The sequence below is a fragment of the Neodiprion virginianus genome, chromosome 2 (genome assembly GCF_021901495.1).
Source record: "Neodiprion virginianus isolate iyNeoVirg1 chromosome 2, iyNeoVirg1.1, whole genome shotgun sequence".
Classification (NCBI taxonomy): Eukaryota; Metazoa; Arthropoda; class Insecta; order Hymenoptera; family Diprionidae; genus Neodiprion; species Neodiprion virginianus.
In genome coordinates this window covers 29,114,071-29,134,639 of record NC_060878.1, presented here as the reverse complement: position 1 = coordinate 29,134,639, position 20,569 = coordinate 29,114,071, and the positions used below count along the sequence as shown (strand labels likewise).

The following is a 20,569-nucleotide window of genomic DNA, read 5'->3' as shown; positions in this document are numbered from 1 at the left end:
AACAACGCACGCGAAACCGCAATTCCTCGCTCAGGTGTTCAAGTATAATAATTTTAACAGGTGAACCGTACGGGTCACGAACGATCCCAGTGTAACATCTTAGACTGTAGCTAGCAATATTAACACGACCCGCGATGAACCTGCGGCAGTCTTTCCTCGGCCACCACCTGCAACTAGCATACTCATTCCGAATACCGTTATCGACTAATACGTGTACTTTCCTAATACAAATCTGATCTTGAAAATACAAACATAAGGCATTAGTTAACAACGAATTGTTGCTATTGAAATTTCCTATTCCTAAAAATAAATTCTGAAACTGTTGTTTGATTGTGTAGGTATTACATGAGCGCGCCAGTGTTACTTGCTGTGGGCAAATATCCATAAAGTTAGTTTCATTCGCATACATATTTACGTATCTTAGTTTATTTTTATGATTTATCGTAGTTTATCATTATCATCAATTAATACTATTTGTCGTTTAAGTATATTTTTATATTTATTGCTATTATTTCGATTGTCAATTACAACAGTGTTCCAATTTACTTTTCCCGCCGTTCCTTTTCTTTGATACTTTTAAAGGATTTATAATTTAAATGAAATGAATGGCCGGATGTCTTTGGTGGAACAGAAAAGGCTTCAATGGGCAAAAGAAAGAGGTACGTTGACCCATCAGCAAATTGTATGAGTACAAGGAGAGTACGAGTACGTAGAGCAATATAATGCGATACGTTTTCTTGGATAATACATGTCATTATTTCAAATTCATTTATCAAACATCGTAGAAGAAATGGCAAGACTATCGTGCGCATCGTGGGGAACGACCGTCAAACCAGTGGTGAATGTAATTCACGATGCTGTGAGGTGAGTTTATTTGCATTATATGTGCCGTTGTGTAAGTAAACACGAAAACTCAGTCATGGAAAGTGAAAAATATCGATTTAGGTCATCAATAGAACGTTAAGCTACGGCGCGTGCTATTGTATGTACTTAAGTGGGTAAATCATATGCATAAATGTGTTATATATTTTTATTGGGCGGATCTTTCGCAACAATCTTAGAATAGGCCCAACATAAATTTTCCGCGCGCGCTACCGTTACAAATCGCGGTTCCTCTGACTGTGCACATTACATTATTACAACTTCTTTTATTTTGGGTTATGCAGCAATTTCTTTGAGTAATTTTATTTATATTATACTAAACCATATTGAAATATAACTATTTCTTGGCCGGATGCCGTAAGAGCATAGCTTTAACCTACGTAATATTTATAAAATACGATCAACGACTAGACAGACACAAAGGGGCTTGAATCGCGTACTCATTGTCAAACTAATATATATCGACTGAACGATATGTGAATTCTAAATGATGTTTACTGCAGTGTTCTAAACTGTTTCCAAACGAAGCAAAACGTTGTGATCACCTCTTTTCTGCAAGGTGAATTATTTGCTCTTGATGAAAGGATAAAAAATTCATGTTTTAGGCCTTGTAACTGCAGTTAAGACAAAAAATTTTACGCGTTAGGTCAAGAATGTCGACACTTGCGGGGGTTCCAGCACTGAGACGCGGTTGTGGATCAGGTGTTGATAGCACAAAGAGTGTCGGTAGGGTTGCGGGGGAGACGCACCTTCTTCGGGCTAGTCTGATCAGTTTGCAGGATACTACGGATGTTAATGACCGTGGGCCAAATGGTCCTATCCTCAGACAGAGAAGCCCCAGTCTTCCGCCAATTTATACGAGAGAATCCGGTGGCTCGCTGCAGCATACGGTGAGTGCAACCTTTGACCGCTGATAAGCAGATTAAGACTTTTGCAAACTGAAGTTGTTGCTTTTTTTTATGCAAGCAAAGTTTATCAAATCATCCTAAATTTCCAGCTACGGAATGTACGTTTTACTCGAAAATACGTGTACTGATTTACAGCTGTGGTGGATATCATTTTTACGCCTATCTACGAATTTGATTCGATGATTAAGTAAGGATATTCGGTTACTTTCGCAGTTCTGGCATAGAATTTTTAGTAAAATATCGTCATTTTTAATAAATAAGTTTAGAGTGGCTCGCATTTGCGTGATCAATTTTCTTATAAGAATATAATTTGTTACATAATATCTTAGAATTTCTGGTTTAGTGACATAACAAATGTTATTTTTTTCATAAGACTCACCTATTGAAGTAAGGTGAGTGCACATATATACGACAGATTCCGTCTACAATTTCAATTCATGGCAAAATTCGAGATCGACATTCGAGTACGAACTTGACGGTTTTAAAGCACTTGTTATTCTAGAAAACCAGTAAAATTTTGAAATATTTTACCAACAAATTTTATCCAATTCAATATATGATATAAGAAAAAGGATCGCGTCAATGCGAGCCAATCTACATATATATATATATATATATATATATATATATTAAAGACTACCGTTACGAAATCTAAGTTCAAAATCTATGAATTGGTCCAAATCCTATACTTTTGCATAGAAATCTCCGTAAAAATTTGTAGAAATTCATAGAATTATTTTCACCAGTGTTAGGGCATGGATCAGAGATGACTGACTGCATGTACGAGCTAAGTAATGGTGAAGCAACGATGAGAATGACGAATGTGTTTGTGCACCAGCTTAAAGTATAATAATATTAGGGTCATTCCTATTACACTCATGACATTAAAATTCAGTCACGCGAGTTTCTAATTTTGCGAACCTCAGTCCAAGCAGGTTGAAGTGGATCAAGTAGGGTTGCGCTATCAAGGCCCAGATCATACTCAGTTGAACCACCACAACAGCTACCCATTCCACAACCATATTCGAAGGAAGCGATACGGTGATTCGCCTCGCGAAGAACTCGGGGGTGAAACATCGGGATACGCGAGCGACTCCGCGGAGGTGCCGCTTCCAGCGGTTGCAGGTGAGTAAATACATAAATATGCAAACGTACTGTAGTGGTGGCATAATAAAGCATTGAAGCTCTAAGCTGATAATTTTTTACGAAACTTAATTTGCTCCATGACTCATTTTAGTATACTCAATATACCTTGATTTACATGTAATTAGAAATTAAGTGGTATACTAATGGCGATATGATAATAAAATATTTATTATTATGTCAAGATTTACTTCCCAATTGCAAACCACCCGGAAGTGCGATGTCGGAAAACAATCTGCAAAATCCAACGAATTACAACTGCTATGTAACGCCTGAGAGCTCTCTCCCACCCTCGAGGAGATTGTCTGCAGTGCGAGGCTGTACTGAGCTGAGACCACGATGGGGCAGCCTATGGGGACAAGAATTGATAAGGGGAGATCCACCGCCACCCTCATGGCTTGAAAGAGGTCTTTCGCGAATAGACCATACCAGCCAGGTATCTATGATTATTAGCCAATGAGTTTGGCATAAAGCAAGTATGATTATATATTTTTCCCATGCATAGAAACGTGTGTAATAACTGATGAAACCTGTAACCATGCTTTGATAATCAATTTTTCATGACTAATTATCACACAGGTGCTGGTAATAAATCATGAAAGTGCAAGTAGCCCTGATAGCTCCACAACTAGTTCAGCCGGATCAGATTCTAACAAAACCTATCTTCGAGGACAAAATGTCCCCTTGGATGATGGTGTGTTACAAGAGCGTGAAGTTAAGAGACAGAAGGCCTTAGAATTGCAAAATGCCATCAAGCACCAGCTTGAAGAACGAGATCGACAAAGAAAGGAGGAAAAACAGCAGAGGTTGATGGAGGAACAAGCCGAAGAAGAAAGAATCAAACGAGAGAGAGACAAAGAGAAACAAAGGTATGTTTCATGGCATTTTGTTGCTTTATTTTGTGATTCTACAGCACGAGTGGTTCCTTTCCGCATATTATTTGTATTAGTATTGAAAATACCGACTACCTTTTTCTTCCTTGATATGGCTACAGATTTGAAGAAGAACAGAGGAAATTTAAGGAGAAAGAAGACACCGAGCACAAAAAAGCAGAGGCTATGCGTCAGGTGCTTGAGGCAGCCGAACGCTTGGCCAAAGAAGAGAAGAAGTACCGTAGAAAACACAACAATATGTTGAATCTTGGAAAGGATGAAAATAATGTAAATGTAGATGCCGCTGAACCTGCAATGCAATCAGAAATATGTCCAAACCAGATCTCTGAGAAAAAATTTGACCATTCACCTGTCACAGAGAATACACACTCAGTAAATGATGGATACTATCTTAAACGAGAGAATAAAGAACTTAGTCATTCTTCGGAGTATATTTCTAGCAAGGAAAGTAGCTTGTATAACAATATCCAAGAACCGAAAGTAAATACAATACAACTTCCAGTTAGCTCAGAAATTTCCATTGTACTAAGTGGCCGGCTACAAGATCCAGAAATTTTGAATGCTTCGAATTTACAAGTTAATCTAGTCGTTACACCAACCCCTACCAAGTCTGAAAGTGTGCCGAATTTGTTTAGCGTCAGTAACACTCCTCTTTCAAACGTCATCAGCCCTGCTACCATATCACATGCAAGTCAGCATCGATATGCTAAAACAACGGATACAAGACTGCTGACACCCAGCAAATATAGGACAACTATCGCCAGAGAATTTGGCACCCAAACGGATTTAGAAGACATGCATAATAATGCTTGTCCATATAAGGAAATGTCAATGAAGGAACGCAAAGAATCATTGAATACTAACCGGAGAGAGATTGAAAAGTTTGTATAGACATTCATTTAAGTCTTGCTGATAAAGGAAACATGTTACATAATATAAAATGTCATTAAGTGTTGGCAAAACATACAATTTTTTCAAGCTCAACGCTTTTTTGACTTTTAACAGATCTACTAATACTGTTCTTACTGAAGAGCTATCTATGAAGACTTTGTCTAGATCCAAAGCTCAATCACGCTCATCTCTTGAAGCCAGACCACGTTGGAATGCTAATCGGTGAGTTGCTATACACCTGAAAAAGTTCAAAGACTTCACATATTTGTCTATCAGCCTCTACTCAGATAGAAAAATGTGGTTAAAGCTCAATTTCAATTGGACACTATTAATAATATGCCAGCAATAAATCAAAAGTGCTAATATTGTCTCCACTTTAGTGTATCGTCATGCTCAAATTGCTATATTTGTTTGCATTCATAGTAGAAATTCATCTACAGCTTCAGTATACTTTCATTTCACTATCTGGGTATGCACTTGTCCAGTATACCTATGGAGCAGGTTTTAGAAATATCATTAATTCAAAGATTCTATCAGACCGGGTACTCGTTATCGGACTCAGAGTGAAAAAGATCCACACTACCAAAGACGCTTGAGATTGAGAAGACGCCAACTTGATTCAAGTGATGATGGCTCTAGGTAAATTTTCATTGTATTTTACATGAAATTAATTGAATTTACTGTTGTACGATCACGTATTTATTATTAGTTTGGTTCAATTTGGTATCGAATATACGTTGGTTTATGTCTGCATTCAATAGATCTCCATCCCTTGAGCGGAGAAAACCAACCAACTTAAAATCAAAAAATCGTAACACAATGAGGCGAACTATCAAACTGGATAGTTATGATGCGGATCTGTCTATGGATAGTCTTAATTCCATAGTACCTTTAAAAGTAGATAAGAATGGAAAAATCCATATTGAGAATAATAAAAATAATAAAAAAAACAAGCCGCAATCAAATGAAATAATTAATGATGAAAGAAGTTTGTCGATTAAAGAAGGAAACGAAAAGTTGAATACTTGGTATAACAGGGAAATTTTGTTGCAGCTAACAACATTGCGAAATGTGGGTAAAATGTTGTCAAGATTATTCAAATCAGAACGTAATTTGTAATCAACTACATATTCTCTAATATTTTACAGGGTCTCGCAATGAAACAAAAGGAGTGGGACCCACAGAGGTGTCTCGTGTCTCCGAGTGCGGAGTTTGAGTAACCATCCACCAATAAAACAAATTCTAAACCATTATGTTTATTTCCATTACAGTAGTAAAATTTTTGTTTAAGGAAGCAAAATGAAAGGAAAAGAACATTTCCATAACAGCAAATGTGTCTTTTCTTATATTACAGAGTATAGCCTAGTTGTAATGGCTTTCCAGCTTGACGATCTTCTTAGAGATGATAAGAAAGATGCCAATCTGATACCAGATTTGAGCAAAGCAACCTGCAATTCGCAAGAGGAGTTTAGAAGACTGCTTGAGCGTTGTCCAGAGTATAAAATCAGATCTGAAAAGGTATAGTGTTAATTCTTTGATACTAAAGTTCATCATTAGAACCTATCCAAAAGATTTACATTAATCCCCCTGTTCTTATTAACAAGATTTGAACAAATTGCAGTCAGTACTCCCTGAAATCCCTCTGATGGACCAGTAGTGGTGGTTATACATTTATCATGATGTAGTGTGTTTTAATAGGTAAAGAAAGAAGATTCAAAAGTACGTGACAAAGATTTCACTTGGCGTGCAACAAAGCGTGAGCTCAGAGCAATAGAAAAAGAATATGGTTACGGAGACCCTGTGCCACCAGACATGAGAGGTCTCAATCTTGCTGAATTACAACAAGTATCTATAGATTGGAGGATGCTAACACCAATTCGTCCTAAGTTACGTCAGGATGAGGAAATGTTTTCCAGGCTGGTAGGTGAATTCAAATCTGTCACATGCAGTTGACTAGGTAAATTCTATAAATACAGTTATCGAAAAATGTATTCAATAGTACGACTCTTGAACGTCCATTAGTATTGATTAATAACAACTCACAGATGACTTGTTTTAAAGGTTGATATGGGGAAGTTGGAGATAAAAACAGCTGCGAAGGAACGACACAATTTCACAAGTCCAATTAGGCGTAGCAAAAATAGAGCTGGAATAATCGAGAGCAGTGTAAAAATGTGTGGAGATTGCGGTGAAGAGTTTTGTTATGGAGAATCCTGTGGTGACATACTGTATGATTCTTGCATACGAGTTACAGTAGCACCTCAGCAATCAAAAATACAAGTATCAGCTGATACTGCAGCTATTATTGCTAAAATGGACAAACCAAAAAAAAAATCGAAAAAGGCTAAACTTGTGCGTTCTAAGTCGAAAAAAAAGAATAAAAGTGGTAGAAAGAATGACAGTAAAGATATAACAACTGAGAATTCACCCAAAGAAGGAAAGAAGTTCAAACGGAAATGTAAGAAGAAGACAAACTAGTGTAGTAAAATAATAAATCAGTTACAAGCCAATGACGGAGCAAAAAATTCACACATTGTACACAGTGGTGTGAAATAAATATATTTCATTAGTATGCTCTGCATATAAATCCAAATTGCGCTGATTCTTTTCAGCTTATTATCTGGAAAACAAAAAAAAAAAAAATTAATCTATCATAGTCGAGGATGAGAATATCAAAACCAATTTAAAAATTGTAGAGTTGTTGAATGAATATAATGCCATTACACAAATGCTGGAAAAATATAGATTTATTCCATTTCTTTGAATTCACAAGATTTTCACAATCCAAAACTTGATTTCATTTTGACCCTGACACTATTTAGTGCCTATTATTTATTCTTCTATATTTTTTCCCCAATTAAAGATATAAATATACCCATTGTGTATCAGTACCCATTCATTCAGATTATATCTGGTATAGGTGCATATTCAAAAAAACCCAAACAATTAGAGTTTTTCAGGAAAAACTAATTTACATCTGAATTTCTCTTACAATAACTAAGCATCGTATGCTACGCCAATAATTTTACATTAGAGGGAATTTGAAATATATGTATTATCATTGAAGAGTTCTCATATTCACTCACATATCTTGCAGTTACTGGTTTGCAAGTATAAAGTGATACAGGAGCCCTCCTATTTTTGGACAGACCGGTTAACAAAACGTTATTAGCATCATCTACGTTTGAGTATCGGTGTCGAACATAACGAGTATATGGCCGTATAACTACAACTGGTGATTGCAACGATACAAAATGTTATTAGCATCGTTCTTTGCTTCTTACTATCCACTTTACCTTGTGGACTCTTATATCAGATATTATTAACGATACATATTTGTATTATAAGCAGGACATAAATAGCACTACATTTAACACACATACAAATAGTTGTTGCTATGCTTGCTAGTTGGAATGGAAGACTATGGACAGCAGCTTGACAGACATAGTTGGTCGTATTTAGGAGTAATACATATTAAAATATTACTGTAGCCTTTCCTTTCTTAAAGTGACCAAAAATTGACTGGTCAGGTCTGATTCCTTGATTTCAGTTATATAATAATTACAAAAGATCAGGGTATTTTTCACAGAAATAAAATAGACACATTTTCGAGGGTTATCGATCTATCTCAACAAAACTTAATTCATGTGGGTACCAAATTGAATTTTCATTCTATCAAGGCATTGCGGAACAGATTCCGATTACCAATGCATTTCCAGAGCTGCATTTCCATAACTAATATAATGCCACATTTATACAAATATTATTCATAAATTACATCTAGAAACAAACACTACACATATTCAGTTGAAATAGCATATCATAGACTCAGTAGTCAATTATGTTGTGGCGTTCAGTGTTTGTAACAACTAAAGGCCACAAGATAAACCAAAAAGACGACGAATATATTTAATATTTGATAATCTCAACATATAAAAAAAATCTGCAATCAGCTCGTGAATATTCGTAAGAATATATATTTTTTTTCAAAGCAGTGGATATCAAAAAAGTGAAAGTATTTAGATTAAGCATGTAAGTTTTATCGTGATTCGAACATCTAAAAGATTACTCACTTCTCCTGATAAATAAGTTCATTTTTGCTGTGAATGTACGTAATTTTGTCACAAGTATTATATTATTGTATGTACAAATTTAATATTCAAAATATGATATCTATAATATATTAGTAATAATAATAAAAGTAGTAATAATAATAATAACAGTGATAACAATATACAAATCTCAACTGTGCCGTAGGCCCATCTTTATAAAATCATTACAATGTACCGTAAAACAGAATCTATATGCATTATACGCAATTTTGTGGACTAGCATTTACAAAAATATCAGGAATGCTGGCTACAGCCGTTTCAAAAAGCTGCAATTCGTAGTTGTGTAACAATTTTAATAGAATCATAATTTTGCTCTGAAATAATGAACGAGATGGAATTGAATGTTTTAATTTTTTGGCACATAAACAAGAATAGCTGTTGGAATCAACTTGGCAAATTTAGTTTGAATGTAAATACTGTATAAACATTGAACACCGACAGTCACATATAATATGTATTATGTACATAGTGTCATTTAAAGCTAGAGCTTCAACGTTTCAACATTTTCTTTTTCATGTATCAAGTTCGAATTATCAAATATATCTGAGGAAAAAATTAAAAAAATTACAATTAACACATTTGCTACACCAGGAATCATTATACACTCTATGATACATTGACAAACAGTATAGAATCTAGCGCAGCAAATGTGTTGAACGTATTTTTTCATTAAAAGTAATATTTTTTGAATTAAATATTTTTGGAGGATGTTCAAGTAACGAGCTTCAGGTATCAAGTACAGTTATCACATTGTTGCACTGTCTTCACATTTATCATTTTTTAAAATATATCACCATTTCATTACACGCATACGGAATCGTTTGCTTTATCATAAAATAATTCTAGCTTACACACTTCCGTGCGAATTTTTTGAATTACATACATCATTATGCTTTTGCAGGTATTTCAGGATCAGCTTCTACGATTTTTCCTTATATTCTTTTTTTTATTTTTTGTCTTTTTCTTACTATGTATGACAAAATATAAGTTGCAGCACTCTACATAAAGCAAGAAAAGGAGGTAAGACACCGTGCAAAGTAGTTATTGCCAAAGCCAGCCTACACGTGTACACATCTCAATTATGTAACGTCACACTCACGCATACACACAAGAATACGCATGCACACAAACACACGTGTCTTTATTTATGTATAAAGTTCATATATTATTTTATGTATACAGCTTGTTAACAGCCAAATATTTAAACTAAATATCCATTACACAAAAAAATAAATGGGCGATAATGTAACGTTTGGTAATTAAATACGTGAATTAACTATGTAATTTATTTTGCCGACAATCACGAGATACAACAGGTAGGGGCCAGCTGATCTTGATTTTACAGTCGGACACTCTGTTCAGAAACAGCTCAAATCTTGAAATTACCTCAGTTTTATATATCCAAAATGCGATCAGCATTTCACAATTTCATCCCATTTCAGATTGACAGTTTCTACACGCCCAATATGTTGAATTCTGGAAATATTTGGCTGAGAACAAAGCTACGTAAGTCTTGTTCCACGATGAGATCTAAGCTCAACAACAATCAAGGCAAGTTGGACACTCCGCTCATTTTTAAACAAGGACGACTGATTCTAACTGCCTATCGACAGACAGTTGGAGGTTTTTTTTTTGCAATAATAAATAATTGCATTTAATGTTTAACTTTGCAGGTAACCAATGCAAACGAGACTCTTGCAAGCTTTTAAATGTAATAAAAGCTACCAATTTCTCTATATACTCCAAAGTTATGTACTTCACGTAAATGTTTGTTACCATAAACAAATGAATTGTACAGTCAAAGCATTCCATGCTGAGTGAGAGCTTTGTTAACTTGATACTACTGAAACAATTACCTCAAACTCACCATAATTAGATATTGAAAATGATGCTTTATGATGTGCTATTGATGGATAAGAAAGTATATTTAAAAAAATGTTGATTTCCAACTTGATGGTGATGCAGTGAGTCCTACAATGGGACATATTGACGCCACAGAAATGAGTCAAACCAATGTTCTTTGTACAGTGGAGCGGAGGATTTAGGCAGGTGATTCACGATTAGATCAATTGACACACCTGCTCAGTCCAACCTAATAACACGGCTGTGCAACAGCTCTCATTGTTAATTTTGCTATAGAGAATGCTGTTATACTTTGGCCCTGTTCTTCTCAGTTGTCCTTACGAGCCTTCTTCTTGCTTTTCTTTTGTGGCTTGGCCTCAGTCCACACATCTATACAAAAATTTGTACCAATACATTAACCTATTAGTAAATACTTCAGGCAGTAGGAAGAGCCATACTGATTTAATGTAATACAGAAAAGTTTGTATTAATTTTAATTTCAGTCCTTACCTCCCAACTCGTCAAAAACCACTTTGTTGTTTTCTTCAATTTTTTCAACCTTCTTTTCCTCTGCTGTTTCAGTTTTTGTCTTCTTTTCTTCTTCTAATTTTTCTATAATTTTTTCTGGTTTTTCAGAAGAGGATACATCAGCTGATAGTGCGTTTTCATTCCCAATAACCTTCTTTACCTTTTTGGCCTTACTACTACTCTTTTTTTCTTCAGGCTTCTCAGATTTCTCTATCTTTTCTGATTTCTGTACTTTTTCGAGTTTCTCGGGCTTCTTCGGCTTCTCAATCTATATCACCAGCAATATATCAACAAGTTTGTATGCACATTAATTATCTATATATAATCATGTGGAAATTACACCATTGGATAACAAGAAACTCCCTACATTGAATCTGATTGATATTGCTGACTTGCAAAGCGATTGTTCTGAAGAATGTTTAATCTGCGTCAATAATGTGAGGATAGCAATAATGTTATCTCTGTTTTAACCTTTGGATCCTGACATAATGCCCTTATTTCTTATTGATTATTATTTGCATACTATGTATAAACGACTTTTCAAATGCTGATAATGATAGAAATAACGAGTTATTCCACTTTCCTTTAAGCAGCCGTTAAATTATCTCACTAATTCTCACCTTTTCTAACTCATCGGCTTTCTCTTTGTTTTCGTGATTCTCAATCGCTGGTTCAACATCAGTAACTGGTATAAGAACAACTTCTTGCTTATCTTTTTCTTTTAGTTCTTTATTTTCTGTATCCTTGGCCACTTTATCTTTAATTTCCGGCTGTTCCTTTTCCTTTTTAGTTACGTTGGTAATCAGCTCTGCAGCCTTTTTTCCTTCCTTTTTAATTTTCTTGGATGGGGTATCTTCATCTTTTTTCTTGTTCTTTTTGTCCTTTCTCGAAACCGGTTCCCAATTTCCTGTAATTCCCAAAAATAAAAAGCTTTTCCCCTTATTCCTACCGTCAGTTTATGCATATTCTACCTGATTATCATATTGTTTTAACGTAAATGATAGATACGTACCATCATCAAAGTCAACTGGCTTTTCCTGAGAAAGATTCTTTAAATTTTTTCGATTCTTTACCAACTCTCCCTTGTTTTCTTTTCCAGATTTTAAAGTGCTGACAGCCTTTTCTTTCCTAGCAACAACTGGCTTGTTGTCTTCATGTTTGCGCTCCTTGAGTTCCCTGCCTACCTCTTCACTTTTTGAAGCATTTTTTTTAACAGCCTCTGCTTTGACAGCTACTACTTTCTTAGCAGGACTTGATTTTTCTGTAGTCAACTGTACATTGGTAGTACGACTCTGCAATGTAACGTCAATGAATCTGAGTATGTGCCCATGTGTATAAATTGAAAATTGATAGATTTCTTGAACCAAAGTTAGCAATGATTTCCATTCACTGTAAGTACCTATCTTAAGTAACGTCCAATGAGAAATACATTAAATGAATAATGAGCATATGTTGGTCGGGCTGGAAAGATGTGGCCAGGTTTTACAGCCTTTACGGTAATATGAAACATGAATCGTTGATAAATGAAAGAAATCGTAAGTGTATTACTTAGCGATCATCTCATATTTCTCTTTTTAATGGCATGCATTGAACAGAGAAAGCATGTCATCACGGAAAGAGTCAACAAGAGTCAAACGAATCCACCTTATGTATGCATCATGAGTTTTTATTTAGCAGGATAAATTGAGGCGAATATTCGATGATTCTATTACGTGTATAAAAGGGCGTTAATTTGAAAACAGAAAGGTAAAAGTACAGGGCTCAACGTCACAGGTGACTATTGGCAGAAACCTGCAAACGCGTTGTGTGACGCGACGGCGTGTATGTACGCATGTGATGCATACATACATACTTACGCAGAGAGTGCCATGTTGTCAAAACGTGTAACCATATGGTAGGGAGGCCAGCTTAAGGACGCTCCTTCAGATTCGGACTAGCTGACGATTGTATGACTTTAATCCGGAGCACAGCAGAAAAAAATGTTTTAAATAATTTATCATACCTTATCTTTGATCTTGTTGCGCTTTTTGCCAGCTGGCTTCCGGTCCACGTCGGAACCCGACGTGAGCTGGGCAAACGGTGGCTGCTCCGCATTTTTAAAACCGAATACAAACACTAGAATGGCGCACGCCAACACAATGCCGATAGGTATCGCGTACTGGGAATGTTGCAACAACGCATCCACGTCCATTGTCGATGCTAGAGGTTAATACTAGTCTTTTCGCGTTAAATTTACGTTTGTGATTTTTCAAAAATCCCTTTTGGTGATTCTGTGTTTTTTTTTTTTCTTAATCGCGTTTTCTCACAATACTTCCCCGATGATGGAGTGTCGAGTGAGGTACCGAAATCTAGCCAAATATTCACCGATTCGAACCAGTTGGCCCAGGTTGGTGATTGACACTCGCGTCTGGCACTCACTCGCTACAGCGCTCGTCAGCGCTGCAGTACCAAACCAACGGGAAAGTAGGCAGGGAAGGGAAAGGGATTTATTCCACGTGTATGCATGTATATTACACCTACAAGGCGAAACACACAGCGAGGGCGAACAAGAAAACCGCGCAGGGTATGTAACATGCCGTGCGTGGCGGTGTTGAATTTTGAAGTCGTGTTCTTCCGGATGTAGAAATCTACACCCCACCTACGCCAAATCTCACTATTTACAGGAACTAATTTCCAAGATGGCGACATTACCGTTACGCCGCCAGATTTTTGAATGTGTGCATACATTGATGTATCACACCACACGAAGAACTCTGGAACGCGTGTAGAAACATATTCTTGAAATTAGGTGTAATATAGATTTGTAGTGAAAATCATATTTGTTGCATATCTACATTATAATATTTCAATTGATAAACATATATGAAAACATATCTCCTGTATGGTTTTCAGGAAGTTTGCGGTTTATTTACAATTTTGGCAAACTGAACGACCATTGGTTTGTCTTTAAGAATAAACCCGTTAGTTTCTTTGAGTGCAATTCGAGCCTGTTCAATAGTTTGTAATGTGATAAATGCCTGGCCCTTCATCCGCCCTTCTTGCATGAGTCTTACGTTGTACCTGTTTTGCAGAGAATGAAATAAACTATCAATAAAATTTTTTCACAAAAAGCAAATATCGATTATAAATGAACTAATAAATACTTACCGAGGAGCCTCCTCATCAGCTTGATTGTAAGGTAGCACATACTTCTTATAAATGTAATCCAAATCTTTCAACTCGACTTGTTTTGATAGATTTTTTATGTAAAGACGACACGATGGTTTTCCAGGATGGTAATTCTTGAATACAGGCAGTAGCCTTTGATCTGAAGGGCACGTTCAGAAATTAAACGTGTTATTGAAAATTAATAGTATTGGGAGGAATATGTAAATTTAAAATCTGCAATTACTAATACCAACCATTCACAGAAATTCGATTAGCTACTAATTCCTCCGATGTAATAAACTCTGTGGAAGAACTAACGGGTGCATCTTCATCCTTTGCACCAGGATCATCCGGTTTTTTCACTGGATATATCAGACCGAAACCACCCTCTCCTTCGGATGTTATCACAGGAGAACCAGTGATGGGATTTATTTCATTTCCCATATCTAATCGTTTTTCCAAATCTGAATCTACTTTGAGAGCAATTTTTAAGCTTTTACTTTCACTCCTCTGTAATGATTCAAATACATCTTCCGGTTTGACTACTTTCTGATTTGCAGAACTGGTATTTAAGGCTTGTTTTAATGGATTAACAAATTTTGGAATTTTCAAACGTTTGCTAGATTGGGCTCGTTTCCGTTTTATTGGAATGATTTCTTTGGCCTTTAATTCCATATTTTCGTCAGTCTCTAACTCTGATTCATCACTTTCTTCTGTTTCATCATCTGAGCGTGAAATAGGACACAATGTAATGTATAGTTCTAAATTAAAGTATTAATAGATTCTATCACTGATTATGAAATGAATTAATTCAACTTTTGGCTTCCTAAGGTCTAATAGCGATTTTGACTCACCGTTCTTTCTATTACGACCAACAGTCGGTCCGAATATATCTCTATATCTCTCCACATCATAGCAATCTTTAAGGAATGGAAATTCAGACTCCAATTCCTGGAATGGAGGTGGTAAATTCATCTTATTCATTAAATGAAGAACCTGACAGTAGAATACTGGCTCCTTAATCATTTGAATGGCTATTCTCAACAGAGTGTTGGCTGTGGGCGGAGAGTACTTGTACCAAATGTTGGGCGATGGGGGCTGTGTAAGAACTTGACTGAACGCCCAACCATTCAACTTGTTAAGAAATGTTTGGAAGTTTGATTCAGTTGATTCTTCCTTGGTGCCTTCATCCTTTGAACTTTGTAAATTGTGAGATTCATGAACAGAAAAATCGGAAATACTCTTTTTAGCAAATTCAACCGAAAGACGCTGTCCGCGTACTTGCAATTGATGAAGCCGAAATAAGGCTTGAGTGGCGGCATGTTTAGACACAAACTTTGCAAATGTAATTGCATATTTCTCAGATTTGTTGATAGTTTTTACTTTGATTGCACCAAACTTTTGCAGTAAACTCTCACGTTGGGAATTGGTCAGATTTGAAGGAAGATGAGAAATCCTGAGGGTGTCGCAAGAAAACTTCTCATCTTGATACTGTAACATTAAGAAGGTGAGCTATGGTACTTCATAGTGATATCAACTATATGCTTTGAAATAAATATTTAGTTACTATACACCGATACAACCAATATAACCTACCTAACACAGGTTGATACAAACAGAATAATGGATTTCCTACTCACGGGTGTACTCTCCATTTTTAGCACTAACTTATTGTGACTCAGAAAGTACTCTTTGCTGTAACTGATTGTCAGTTAAATTCAAGCTGATGAAATTATTTTGGCATACTTCGGTACTATTCATTAGTTATTTATTAACCTCTCGATTTGTTTACTATAGACAACCTACTCATCTCTGATACTATGAAACAGATCTTTGTTTATACTGCTTTCTGTGCTGGTTTACAACGATTCTCACACGATTCTCATCACTATTCTTATGTATTCTTCCTGTATCTCCAAAGTTGGGGTTACGTTCCTCTCTTGAGATGCGATGTGTTTATGCCTGAACGGGCGCTGGGAATTATCTGCCTGAATTTTCGGAAAATTGTTACTGGATAGATAATAATTAAAAATGACAACATTGACGAATGCATTGGTGGCCGGTTTTCAGAATGCAAAACAAGGATTCATGCAACCTATTGCATCTGTCGTTGGTAAATAAGAAATGATTAGTTTTTAGGTTAGACTGGGGCTTAAAATCCGGTGATTGTTCTCTTCATTGTATAAATCGATGTAAAAAAAAAACTGAATAATTATTAACATTTTCAGTATGTACAAGAAATGCCTCCAAGAAGACTGGGGGATCTTCAAGGAATCCACCACGTCATACTAGGCCGAAACACAGAGGGTGGCGTGTCCAGGACGGAACATTTGTTCAAGCTGGTACACTATTAGCGACGCAGTTGCATACGCGGTTTCATCCTGGTTTACATGTGATTATCAGATACATTTGAGTGTACATTTTTTTTTATTAAAGATTCTGGTTTTGGTATTTAGCATATGAACCAGTCACAGATGATTGTGCGTCTTTACAGGTTGGATTTGGACGAGATGGTACTTTGTTTGCCTTGGAAGCTGGCAGGGTGATGGTCACATGTGAGAAAATTGACCCAAACTGGGATCATACATGGATTAATGGAAACTATGAGGGTCGTCAAGGTCACGTCATTTACAAAAAACACTTCAACGTCATCCCTGAACCTCAACATAATGTATTCAAACTTATTGACGCAATTTAATGTACAGTTGTAAAATATTAGGTGGATACTACTGTATTCGTCTACTGTGCTAAGCACAAAATAAATCTAGTAGTTGTATAAAAATATCGATCAATCTTCGTTTAGTTCCACCATTAATTATGTTACATCACAGGATTCTGGAGGTGTGGTATTTGGTGTTGAGAAAAGTTAGAAGCACATAAATACTGTTGCATAGCAGCCACTTATTCATTTTAGAGTCTACTCTACTGTGTCCTGCTAGATGACCAAATTCATGGGTCATTCAATTCGGGATGTCTATTTGCATACAGAGTACATGTACCTAATATATTTATCATTAAAAATGGTACGCATATACGGAATCCACAGAAATGCTGTTCCTCCAAATTGCCTGCAGGTACGCATCTGTTTCGTACATACATACAACCACATACAACCAATGATAGAGGAATAACTACTGTTGTCAGCCAATCGCGCGAGTAGCAGGGGAAATACGACAAGATACACGTGCGGAAAATTGATCAAAGAGGGAGAATTTGCCGCCGGCTGATTCCTGATTCCGAGTCAAGTTTACCTCGCTTTCTAAAAAATCGTGCCCGTCGAAGTATCCATAACATCTTGATGTAAATAATAAGAAAGGTATGTCTGAGATGTTTATTAAGTAAATTGGGATACCGAATATTCAACGTATATCATTCTGCAGCACATGAACATGACAATTCAATTATTTCTATTACACAATCTAGTGCAGGTATATGCATTGAGTCCGACACTTATGATGTATATTGTCCTTAAATCTTCGCAGTCATTAGGTTGTTTAGCTCTCAAATGTTCGACTATCTTATTCTCGGAAAAACTGAATGTTAGGTTAGGTAAAATTCACTTTTCAGAATGTCGGGAAGGACCGCCGTTTTGGGAGGTGGAATATCAGGCCTCTCTGCGGCTTATTATCTGTGCGATAACCCAGCTTTTCGGGCCATCAAAATAATTGAAGCATCCAGTAGAACTGGCGGATGGCTACGCTCAAGAGTGTCATCGGAGGGTGTTATATTCGAGGAAGGACCAAGGACGATAAGACCCCGAGGTCCTGCTGGTTTAAATACTCTCAATCTAGTGGACAGTCTAAAATTGTCAGAAAAAATAATTCCAATTAGTTTCACACATCCAGCAGCTAAAAACCGAATGATTTATGCTGGCAAGAAGTTACACACGCTGCCCAACTCGTTGATTGCTATGTTTAAGGTGAATTCGCCATTTAGTCGACCTTTGGTTAGCTGCTTGATTACCGATTTAAAAGCGCCGCAGCTTATCAAACAAGACGAAAGTCTTTATAGTTTTGTTGAAAGACGACTGGGAAAAGATGCAGCTGATTATTTGATAAGTCCAATGGTTTGTGGAATTTGCGCAGGAGATGCAAAACAGATCAGTGTAAATTTTCTAATGAAATCTTTATTCGAATATGAACAAAAATATGGTTCTATTGTAAAAGGTTATGTAAAAAGTAATTGGGAGGCGTTCAGAAGCAAGTCTAACAAAACCGATAGCCAGAAATCAAATGACAATGATGAAATTACATCATATCAACGAGCTGAAAATGAAAAATGGTCAATCTGGACTTTGCGTGGTGGACTTGAACAATTACCAACAGCACTCGCTGACAGTCTCAGTTCACATGGGGTACAAATTTCTTTAAATAGTAAATGTGAAGAATTGACTTTCACAGAAGGTGGTGTTGAATTAAAATTCAATGGGAAGACTGAAGAGTATTCAAGAGTAATATCCAGTTTATCTGCCAAGAATTTGGCACCTATGATTCACCACCAACATCCACAGCTAGCAAACGAGCTTACAGCTATACCCTCTGTTACTGTGGCTGTTGTTAATTTGGAATTTGTCGGCAACGTGCTGGAACAAGAAGCATTTGGATTTTTAGTACCACCTAATGAGAAATTGCCAATTTTGGGGGTCATTTTTGACTCATGCATTTTACCTCCAAGGAACTCTACAGTATGTATTATTTAATAGTTTAATTCAAGTTATGCACGATTTTTGAGCCAGTAGCAATGTAATTTTATACATCTATTGCTTTCTTTACATTTTGATTAGAATGCAAAGTACGCAATACATTGTTGTAATACTTTCAAACTCTGAATTTATGTGATACCTCACAGAACAATTAATTATCATAATTTATATTGATTAATAGGTCCTCACTGTGATGATGGGTGGAGCCTGGTTTACAAAAAATTTCGGTGATCAACCATCGAAAGAGCATCTCTTGGAAGTAGCAGTGCATCATGTCAAAACTATTTTACATATTGAAGCAGATCCAGTTGCACACAATGTGGCTATTCTAAAGGATTGTATTCCACAGTACGTAGTTGGTCATGAGCAAAGGATTCGTGGTATCGAAAACTACTTAGTGAAACACAAACTTCCCCTTTTTCTTTGTGGCTCTTCATATTATGGTGTTGGATTGAATGACGTTGTTCTGTCTGCAAAACAGGCAGCTTCAGCGGTTACTCAACAATGTTGAATTCAGTGATGAAACCTTTTTATACTTGAGTGTCGGCAAAAAAGTGATGGTCTGAGGAACAGTGCACAAGTTTTAGACTGCCAGGAATTTCTTCACAAAACTTTCGTACGTACACTATATTTCATCGGACACCTATCACACACTGGGGTCATTAGTGTAACATATAGGTATACTAGTTATGTGCTAAAAAATTTTATAGTGATAATAATTTCTAGTTTCCGGTTCCATTTACCATATAAATATTATACAAATATTTGTATTTGAATTAGTATGATCGATAAAGTTATTCAGAAGCAAATACCTGGATATACTTGACCCCAGTGTTGTATACAATGGGTTAAATTTCCTTATGAAATGCATCATTGCATTTTATTCTAAATGTTATGTCTCAACAAACATTGTACTATAGTGTATAAATAATCCTAAGTACCTGTAATTAATTATAAGCTATTTTGGTGGGAAATAAAATGGTAGAACTGGACTTCATTGGCAACTATCCTAGCACACCTTTACTCCAGGTAAGCAAATAATATACTTATTTATAAAAATTGTATAGCCATATTATTTAACAGGGCACTTGCAAAACTTACTCATTAGATTTGTCATTACGACAAACATTGTCACTGAATTACGAAAATACAACTTGATCGATTTGAATGAAGTTTGGGAGGAAAATAAAGTACTCGATACAGGTATGACAAATTTCAAAATAATGGTGTTACTGTATTCGTAGTTTTTTTTCCATCCCTTCTACCCGTATTCTACCCTGCTATATTGCATCATTTCGAAATTTTTTGCTTACGCCAATTTCCCTATTCCCCCCACCCCAATGTCCAATCATCTAAACTGAGCCATTGTTGGAGACTATGAATGCAATCATGCAGTTGTATCTATCGCAAAGAAGCTTCGTTTTTTTTATTCATCCGACCAGTCTAGATTGAATCAGTACCGTGGGCCAATCGAACGGAGAATTTACATGCCAACACTACATACCTTTTAGTCTTTTACAA

The 20,569-nt window shown here is 36.1% G+C and overlaps 6 protein-coding genes across 12 annotated transcripts; 4 read left to right on the top strand and 2 right to left on the bottom strand.

Moving 5' to 3' along the window:
• Window positions 1-413: 413 nt before the first annotated feature.
• On the top strand, window positions 414-6,005 carry LOC124298498 (histone-lysine N-methyltransferase, H3 lysine-79 specific). Of its 3 annotated transcripts, XM_046750590.1 has the most exons (11): window positions 416-659; window positions 786-864; window positions 1,529-1,772; window positions 2,717-2,915; window positions 3,119-3,369; window positions 3,513-3,802; window positions 3,928-4,707; window positions 4,832-4,939; window positions 5,255-5,356; window positions 5,479-5,788; window positions 5,866-6,005. In XM_046750590.1, the coding sequence occupies exons 1-11, from the start codon at window positions 602-604 to the stop codon at window positions 5,935-5,937; spliced, it is 2,493 nt and encodes an 830-aa protein (XP_046606546.1). In that variant the 5' UTR covers window positions 416-601; the 3' UTR covers window positions 5,938-6,005. The 3 variants fall into 3 exon arrangements, 2 of the variants coding, with proteins under 2 accessions (XP_046606548.1, XP_046606546.1); XR_006906822.1 differs by lacking the exon at window positions 5,866-6,005 and having other exon boundaries at window positions 415-659; window positions 5,245-5,356; window positions 5,479-5,619; XM_046750592.1 differs by lacking the exons at window positions 5,479-5,788; window positions 5,866-6,005 and having other exon boundaries at window positions 414-659; window positions 5,141-5,273.
• Window positions 5,958-13,813, bottom strand: LOC124298501 (axoneme-associated protein mst101(2)-like). Of its 2 annotated transcripts, XR_006906823.1 has the most exons (6): window positions 13,202-13,813; window positions 12,212-12,491; window positions 11,820-12,106; window positions 11,182-11,467; window positions 10,908-11,061; window positions 5,958-6,227 (listed from the first exon to the last, which is right to left on the bottom strand). XR_006906823.1 is itself a non-coding variant. In XM_046750598.1 (5 exons), exons 1-5 carry the CDS (start codon window positions 13,388-13,390, stop codon window positions 11,000-11,002), a joined length of 1,104 nt encoding a protein of 367 aa, XP_046606554.1. In that variant the 5' UTR covers window positions 13,391-13,813; the 3' UTR covers window positions 7,447-10,999. The 2 variants fall into 2 exon arrangements, 1 of the variants encoding a protein (XP_046606554.1); XM_046750598.1 differs by lacking the exon at window positions 5,958-6,227 and having other exon boundaries at window positions 7,447-11,061.
• On the top strand, window positions 6,017-7,638 carry LOC124298505 (uncharacterized). Its single transcript, XM_046750609.1, has 3 exons — window positions 6,017-6,235; window positions 6,416-6,637; window positions 6,779-7,638. The coding sequence occupies exons 1-3, from the start codon at window positions 6,017-6,019 to the stop codon at window positions 7,193-7,195; spliced, it is 858 nt and encodes a 285-aa protein (XP_046606565.1). The 3' UTR covers window positions 7,196-7,638.
• Window positions 13,814-14,017: 204 nt separating the features above from the next.
• On the bottom strand, window positions 14,018-17,477 carry LOC124298499 (RNA-binding region-containing protein 3). Of its 4 annotated transcripts, XM_046750595.1 has the most exons (6): window positions 15,943-16,177; window positions 15,628-15,837; window positions 15,201-15,544; window positions 14,601-15,071; window positions 14,347-14,506; window positions 14,018-14,259 (listed from the first exon to the last, which is right to left on the bottom strand). In XM_046750595.1, exons 2-6 carry the CDS (start codon window positions 15,699-15,701, stop codon window positions 14,088-14,090), a joined length of 1,221 nt encoding a protein of 406 aa, XP_046606551.1. In that variant the 5' UTR covers window positions 15,702-15,837; window positions 15,943-16,177; the 3' UTR covers window positions 14,018-14,087. The 4 variants fall into 4 exon arrangements, with proteins under 4 accessions (XP_046606551.1, XP_046606549.1, XP_046606552.1 ...); XM_046750593.1 differs by lacking the exon at window positions 15,943-16,177 and adding an exon at window positions 17,391-17,477 and having other exon boundaries at window positions 15,201-15,837; XM_046750596.1 differs by lacking the exons at window positions 15,628-15,837; window positions 15,943-16,177 and adding an exon at window positions 17,391-17,443.
• LOC124298508 (50S ribosomal protein L27) lies at window positions 16,261-17,130 on the top strand. Its single transcript, XM_046750614.1, has 3 exons — window positions 16,261-16,459; window positions 16,575-16,738; window positions 16,841-17,130. Exons 1-3 carry the CDS (start codon window positions 16,378-16,380, stop codon window positions 17,042-17,044), a joined length of 450 nt encoding a protein of 149 aa, XP_046606570.1. The 5' UTR covers window positions 16,261-16,377; the 3' UTR covers window positions 17,045-17,130.
• LOC124298500 (protoporphyrinogen oxidase) lies at window positions 17,268-19,586 on the top strand. Its single transcript, XM_046750597.1, has 4 exons — window positions 17,268-17,420; window positions 17,491-17,662; window positions 17,914-19,030; window positions 19,230-19,586. The coding sequence occupies exons 3-4, from the start codon at window positions 17,915-17,917 to the stop codon at window positions 19,557-19,559; spliced, it is 1,446 nt and encodes a 481-aa protein (XP_046606553.1). The 5' UTR covers window positions 17,268-17,420; window positions 17,491-17,662; window position 17,914; the 3' UTR covers window positions 19,560-19,586.
• The last annotated feature ends 983 nt before the right edge of the window (window positions 19,587-20,569 follow it).

Excerpts from the sequence above, each read along its gene's own strand:
- LOC124298498 (XM_046750590.1), top strand. The coding sequence starts at position 602 with ATGAATGGCCGGATGTCTTTGGTGGAACAGAAAAGGCTTCAATGGGCA. Across the intron at positions 1,773-2,716 it reads GTGGCTCGCTGCAGCATACG|TCCAAGCAGGTTGAAGTGGA; the intron begins GTGAGTGCAACC and ends TGCGAACCTCAG. Across the intron at positions 4,708-4,831 it reads AACCGGAGAGAGATTGAAAA|ATCTACTAATACTGTTCTTA; the intron begins GTTTGTATAGAC and ends GACTTTTAACAG.
- LOC124298505 (XM_046750609.1), top strand. The coding sequence starts at position 6,017 with ATGAAAGGAAAAGAACATTTCCATAACAGCAAATGTGTCTTTTCTTAT. Across the intron at positions 6,236-6,415 it reads ATAAAATCAGATCTGAAAAG|GTAAAGAAAGAAGATTCAAA; the intron begins GTATAGTGTTAA and ends GTGTTTTAATAG. Across the intron at positions 6,638-6,778 it reads AGGAAATGTTTTCCAGGCTG|GTTGATATGGGGAAGTTGGA; the intron begins GTAGGTGAATTC and ends CTTGTTTTAAAG.
- LOC124298501 (XM_046750598.1), bottom strand. The coding sequence starts at position 13,390 with ATGGACGTGGATGCGTTGTTGCAACATTCCCAGTACGCGATACCTATC. Across the intron at positions 12,107-12,211 it reads GCCAGTTGACTTTGATGATG|GAAATTGGGAACCGGTTTCG; the intron begins GTACGTATCTAT and ends TGGGAATTACAG. Across the intron at positions 11,468-11,819 it reads AAGCCGATGAGTTAGAAAAG|ATTGAGAAGCCGAAGAAGCC; the intron begins GTGAGAATTAGT and ends CTGGTGATATAG.
- LOC124298508 (XM_046750614.1), top strand. The coding sequence starts at position 16,378 with ATGACAACATTGACGAATGCATTGGTGGCCGGTTTTCAGAATGCAAAA. Across the intron at positions 16,460-16,574 it reads ACCTATTGCATCTGTCGTTG|TATGTACAAGAAATGCCTCC; the intron begins GTAAATAAGAAA and ends TAACATTTTCAG. Across the intron at positions 16,739-16,840 it reads GGTTTCATCCTGGTTTACAT|GTTGGATTTGGACGAGATGG; the intron begins GTGATTATCAGA and ends GCGTCTTTACAG.
- LOC124298499 (XM_046750593.1), bottom strand. The coding sequence starts at position 17,441 with ATGTACGAAACAGATGCGTACCTGCAGGCAATTTGGAGGAACAGCATT. Across the intron at positions 15,072-15,200 it reads TGGTCGTAATAGAAAGAACG|ATGATGAAACAGAAGAAAGT; the intron begins GTGAGTCAAAAT and ends TTTCACGCTCAG. Across the intron at positions 14,507-14,600 it reads TAATCGAATTTCTGTGAATG|ATCAAAGGCTACTGCCTGTA; the intron begins GTTGGTATTAGT and ends CGTGCCCTTCAG.
- LOC124298500 (XM_046750597.1), top strand. The coding sequence starts at position 17,915 with ATGTCGGGAAGGACCGCCGTTTTGGGAGGTGGAATATCAGGCCTCTCT. Across the intron at positions 19,031-19,229 it reads TACCTCCAAGGAACTCTACA|GTCCTCACTGTGATGATGGG; the intron begins GTATGTATTATT and ends ATTGATTAATAG.